Raw genomic sequence first — 6,606 nt, 5'->3', positions numbered from 1 at the left:
AGAGATGGGGTGAGGATGGAGGGAGAGAGGAAAATTAGAATGGCACTAACTGTGAACCACGGGGGAGGATCGGGGGACGTGGAGTGGATTAAATATCTGTTGGGACTTTGCAGATAAATGGTAATTTATTTTATCTGTAATCCATGAGATAAAATGCAATGGCTGATTTAATGATCTGGATATTCATGTAGGTAAATGATTTTTTTTTATTTGTTTTTTTTCCATGAAAGTTCAGCCTCTTCAGTGAGTATCTCACCGTCTCCTGATATTTCTCTGCGCTAACAGGACTTTCTGTTTGTTCTACATCAAATGTGTCCACTGGGTGTAAGTCGGGCTCAAGGTCCCTGTTGTTGTTTTTTTTTTTTTCTCTTTCTCCAGACCACTAAATTTCCCTGTGACCCAGAGCTATCTCATTAGCTGAACTGCAACTTGAGAAGAGGACCGAGAGTTAATGCTAATCAGAGCTGTGGGACGGCAGCTAGCCGGGCCTGGAGGAGCCTGAGAGACGACAGGAGACCCGGGCAACACTGTGACAGAAAACCTGCTTTGACAGGCTCAGACGTGAAGGGAATGAAATGTGAATTTGTATCTGAAGTGACTTTGCGATCTGTCGAATGTCAAGAGGGGTTATCATTTACGAGGAGATGAACTGTGAGTTGCAATCGCTTCATGCTGGCAAGCACTACAATCTTTAATTTTGTTTTTGTAACAAACAATTTAGCTTTTTTGCCTGTGTGGCGAGTGGCACAACTGCTCAAAACCAACACAGAAATGTGCTCAAAGCGACAAATCTTCTTAGAGAATCCTTTAAGCACAATGTTTTTGCTTTTTAGCATTCTTTAATTCAAAGTTTGTGAAAAATTAATTTAAGTCAAGTTTAAATTAGCATGAATGCAAAATGCTGCTTCCTATTTTTTATAAATAGGCACAAAAACCACTAATTGATTTTTTTTTTTTTTACGTTTTTTTATAGTTACATATAAACACATAAACGACAGCCGTCTTCCAAATAATTTGAACCGAATGCCAACTAATCTGTCAGGCAGTCTGATTTTACATGGTTTAAGATAAACCTGTGTAGTGCAAGGCATGAATTAGCATCTCTTTAATGCGATGCAAGTCATCAAGCTCAATGACTTGTATGCATGGATGAATGAATAATTGGAGGGTCAAAAGGAAAGAAAAAGAAAAAAAACCCTAATAAACACATTGTCAGCCATTGCTTTGACCAAAGAAAAAAATCCAACAGCAAATGCATTGACCAGTTCTTCCCTCACACAGCCGCACACTTGTTTACCAGTTTAAAAAGTCAGTTATAAACCTCTTTGCTGAATGACTGCTTCCCATCACAGTATGCCTAACAGGGACACATACATGCACACATAAACACATTCATGCCATCAAAAGCCTCACAAAAGTGCTACAATCCTGATCCCTCTATGATTGTACGTTGTATGGGAGGGCCTCTTTGCATGCCTCGACGCCGACGGCATGACTTTGCATTATCCAATAACGACGAACACGACCATCGACACAGCTTCTGTAACGGAAACCAGCAAACGGGGCAAATGAAATCAAAAGTGAAACACTGGATTCGCCTCCCACACGGGCTGCTTTGTCATATTTAGAAAGAGAGAGAGTTAATAGTGAAAGCTGCCACTAGATACACTGAATTCATACGGAGGCGGTCTCCCACTGATCTCTCCTGAGTGGTGAGACTCTGCCCGTGGCTGAAGGGCAGTTCCACGCTGGAGGTTTTTGGTATCGATTGTTCGAAGCTGCACCATAACCCCCCCCAACATTCCCCATCGGAGGGGAATGTTTTCGCTGTTTCACCTAATGAAGGCTGGCGAAGCCAACTGGCACGATGACTGGGTACACTGGGATGTGAAAACCTCCTGCGAGCTTCAGGAACCTGCACCCTCACCCCAACTGCACCCAGTCAGTAGCAGTGAATAATGGACTGTTTGCACGTGCTGCGGGGCATATACAGTGGGTGGTGGTGGGCGGATGCAGCGGTAGCGTCTGTTGGTGCCGAGTGCCCCGAATGCAAGGCGAGTGCATTTTTTTTTTAATTTAATTTTTTTTCCCCATCAACTATTGAGCAAAGAAAGCAGGCAGTGTGGACACACGTTTACCTCAGTTTTCTCAGATCCATCTTTTTTTCTTTTCTGTTTTTTTACATTAAAATTGTTGCTGATTACTTTCAGGGCACAGATAAAAGTCAGTGTTTTCATTGCACATTATGAACCTCAGGTGATTCAACCTTACGTGTGTTAAATCAGTCATGAAAAGGACGCATCTATATGGTTGTGGGTGCTGAGTATTTTGTCAAAAATAACATAGTTTTTACACAGCACCATCAAGTTGGAAAATAAATTTGATTTCCCAGATCAAAACCAGAGCTGGAATTTCTACACAGCAAGCTTTGACATCCCCCATCAGTCTAGCTAACAGCTTCAATTTTCAGGCTACATCAGGGGTTATCCTGAACGTTTCAGGCAATTTTGTCATCTTGAAGCACTTTTTCCCACGAGCATAAACCATCTTTAATAATAATACTACACGCCTGCTGCTGGTTTAATGTTTCAGATCTGCCGCAGCTGCTTTCTTATGATTATTTCCGATGAAAACATTGACCACTGACTCAACTGTAACCAACAACGTAACCAAAGTCTCTGAAGTAAAAAAACAACAACCAAAAACCAGAAAAAACGCTGATTAAATGAGAGGCACAAGCTGTAGTGAGGGATATGTGGGTGATTGTTGGAACTGAGAACAAGCTGATTTCTCACTTCAAAGGATTTGGAATCATTTGTTACCTCCAGCCGAGAGCTAAGATACTCTTCTGCTAAACAACAGTTGCTAAATTCCTACTGTGAAAAAAGATTTGGGAGCAGAACATATAATTCCAGGAAGAGTGTGCGTGCGTGCATGTGTGTTCATGAGCAAGTGTGTGCGTTTGCAACAAAGCCTGCCATGCAGTGTGTGTTGTTTCCCCCAACTCTGTTCATTAGTTTAATAATTATTTTCCTAAATCTTATTAGTCTTATCTCAAGAGGAGCCGTGAGCGTAAGAACTGCAGTGTAAGTGTGTGTGTGTGTGTGTTGACGGAGCATGTGTGCTTGTTCTGTATGCAGCGTGTAGAGTGAGACAGAATTGTTTTTGTGTTGTTTTTTTTCCAAGTCTTTTATGATTTTTTTTTCCTTTGTGTTCCTTTTATCCTTATTTTTTCGCCGTAGAAAAAGGAAAAAGCACAGATAACATTGGAAAGAATTAAAAAGAAAAGTCAGTGCAGTCAGTGGATATGAAACAAGCAAAATTGACAGGTCGATGTGACCGTGTCTATTCAGAGCCACCACACAAAGGTCGGCTGGCATCTTTAGTTCCACGTGAATAACCAAAAAGCAGCTCTTGAGCTTCCATTCTTGCCCCGCAGTGCTGCCAGGGAGATGAGATCTCAGAGTCTGTGAAAGCGCTCGAGGATGACTTTCAGAATCAGAATGAAAAAGAAAATAAAAAACAAAACAAAAGAAAAACAAATAACCAAGAAACATATTCCCAGTTTTTAAGCAATCCTCTGCCCGGCTGCTGTAGAGTACGAGACCACAGAGGTCATAACAAGGTTTTGTTTTTCAGCTGCAGGGAGTCACAGGGCAGAAAGAGCAGCACACAAATGAAGACCTCTCTACTTTCTGTTTTTTATTTTAGTCCAAAAAAAAAAGCACAGACACAAACCCCTTTTCTGAGAGTCTGTGTGATTCTGTTGTTTGTTCATCCACTGATTTCTTGCAGTCTGCAGATGCAGTCGGTGCACATGGAGATTATAAAGACCAACAACGCTCTCCTTCTCATCCCACACATTCTGTTAAAGTCTTCTTAGATTTTTTTTTTAGTTTTTTTTTTTGTAGTTTTTTTCTTCTCAAACACATTGCTGTGAGTTTTAAGACATCTTTTCCTCACAGAGAGAAAAAATGTGTCATTCTTTTTTTTTTTTTTAAATAACAATAAGAAGAAGAATTATCGTCCTCTAAGTAGAAAAAAGGGAAGAAAGTGTCGCTGCGCATTTCTGTCAGATGGCCTGCGGAGGCGGCAGGCATCTCGGTGAAGGTGAGAGATGCAAAACACCCACTGGAGGAGAGCCTGAGAGCTGCAGCGGCACCCGCTGACCGAGGCCCCGTGGGCACACCAGCGGTGTCCCGGGCCATGGGTTCGATTGTCACCCGTGCTGGGAGTCAATCCGTACAGTCTCTCTCCTGCAGATTTGGCATTGTTGTTTTCTTCACAATGAGTACTGGAGCTGACTGCGGCAGGTGACGGTTTGTGTGTTCCGTGTATGAGAAACGTCGATAAGAAAAGAGCAAGAAAGCTGAAAAAGAAAAAACAGTCGAATATCTGATTTCAAAAGCCGGTAAAGCACTAACAGCTGACTACATGGATATTTAAAAGTTTCTGCTCATCCAAAGTGACTCGATAAGTTTAACACACTGACTACGGAGAAAGTTTCAAAAAAAAGAAAAAAAGAAAGAAGGCGAGAAAATGTTTTGTCAAGCAAGTTGAGTATATGTTGATCTGGCAGTGTCCAAGCCCCCAGAGCTGCATGAGAGTGTCCGGGGTTCACCGGGGTGATGCATTCAAAGACAGGTGTGTGTGAAGTGTTTACTATTGCAAACGTGATGTGTAATTTTAAAGAAAAACAACAATCTAGCTACTCCTCGATTTTTCCTCCTGCCCAACTTTCCCCCCGATGGCTGTTTGAGCCTACTGGTGTTTGGATTGGGGGAGGGGCGGCGGGGGGGATATGACGCAGGCAGTCGATAGCATGGCTGCCCATCCTTCTGTCCTCCTATCTCTCCTCCTATTTCTCCTTCTGCTCCTCCTCTTCCTCCTCGTGCTCCTCCTGCTCCTTTTCTTTTCTTCTTGTCCTTCAGATGTGCCTCTTCATGTGCAAGGCCAGGTGGTCCGACCTGGAGAAACACCTGTGGAGAAACATAGAAATGTTCCTTTTATTATCCAAAGAAAAGCATGAAATATGCATGTGAAATGAGAGCTTGGGCAAAGCAGGAGATGAATTTTTAAAAATGAATTTAAAAAAAGAGTTATATAAATGACAAATGTGCAGCTCTGCAAAGGCTCAATTAGCCCTCTTTCGTTGTATATTCGCACTAAAATAAGCACAATGCATCAGGTTGGCAAGTGTTGCTAATTGATGCCACCGGCTCTGTTTATTATCTGAGAATAAGCCACAGTCCCAGGGCCCTGAAATACCCACTGGCTCTGTGTAATTTTTGGAAAATCCCTATAATCACAGGCTCCTTGAACTTCCCACCGGCAATGTGTACTTGCTGGAAACTCTCCACACTTTTCGCACCCTGATGATAACCCCCACTATGCTAATGTCTCTGCTAGCTTCTCCTCCTTAGGTTACAGCTTCTCCCAAAAAGGATAAGGAGGGGAGAGAGAGAGGGGGGAGGAAGGACACACTTATTTCTGTTCTCTAAGACGCCTCTGTGCTGCTTGTCTCCATGACATGCATTTAAGAGTTTGGAAGTTTCTTCAATGATGGCAGAGGGGATGTGAGGACATCAAATGAAAAGCATCAAGTCTACAGACCTCAAAATCCACTAAAATACTTTTCTGTGTATTTACAAGGAATACTTGAAACCCAAACTGGCAGAACTGCCCAGCCTCTACTGTGTTATCCTGTGTTTTTCTACTGTGCAGTATTAGAACTTCAGTCCTACGTGACCAATGATGCAAAGTACCAAGTTACCTTTATTACTATGACTAGCCAGGCCTGCGGCACTTTTTCAGATGTATGAATATACAATAGCAATGGAATTAGTTATCAGTGTTCCACCACTGAGGGAAATAATTTTATCAGTAGAACAACTATGATGATCACACATAATTTTTATTTCAAAATACGTGAATTTTCCTTTATTCTAAGTTGTAAAATTCTCGACCTTTTCTTTTTTTTTTCAACAACAAATCAGCATCAGCTTTCTCCGACATTGAAGTAATCATTTCTTCTTTTCTTTTCTTTACCAACTGTTGTGCAAATGTTAGCATTTAACACTTACAATACTCTTGACCAGTGTTAATGCAGTTTATCCAAGTCTGTTTAAGGTGATGGAGAAACATGTACCCAAGAAGGAATTACCTCTGGAACAGGCCCCAGTCCCAATGACCCTGAACTGGATAAGAGGAATGAATGAATATTGGTTTCATGTACAGTTCTAAACACTGAATTTCAAACTATTCATTTTGCAGTCTATAGGATAAATTCAAGTAAATACTTTCTTAAAACATGGTTTTGACACCTCCAAAAGCTCTTTGTAGAGAGTCACATCTGAGTTAGAGGTAAGAGTAAGATTCCAACATGCAACCAGAGAGAGACAGACTAAGAGAAGAAGAAAGAGAGCTAGATTATCTACAAGTAGAGAAGCACAGTAGTTCATTTCAACACCACGGTGAATTTAAGTGCTCTCGCTTCACCGGGTCACACCAGTGAAACCGTGATGTAAAGATGAATAGAGGCCAAGCCAGCCTCGGTGATTTCCTAAATGCGACTCAAACACCGCCATAAATCACAGCCAGACCCCC

General features: G+C 41.8%; 1 protein-coding gene across 1 annotated transcript in view; it reads right to left on the bottom strand.

Annotated features, from left to right (window-relative positions):
• Positions 1-321: 321 nt before the first annotated feature.
• klf7b (Kruppel like factor 7b) overlaps positions 322-6,606 on the bottom strand; it is a 67,842-nt gene continuing 61,557 nt past the window's right edge. Inside the window, exon 4 of the mRNA XM_082509111.1 lies at positions 322-4,979. Coding sequence (XP_082365237.1) covers positions 4,928-4,979 — 52 coding nt within the window. The 3' untranslated portion in view covers positions 322-4,927. The remainder of the gene's footprint in view (positions 4,980-6,606) is intronic.

Source organism: Aulonocara stuartgranti, assembly GCF_965226115.1.
Source record: "Aulonocara stuartgranti genome assembly, chromosome: 16".
Taxonomy (NCBI): Eukaryota; Metazoa; Chordata; class Actinopteri; order Cichliformes; family Cichlidae; genus Aulonocara; species Aulonocara stuartgranti.
The sequence above is the reverse complement of the archived record's forward strand: the minus strand, read 5'-3'. Positions and strand labels throughout refer to the sequence as shown.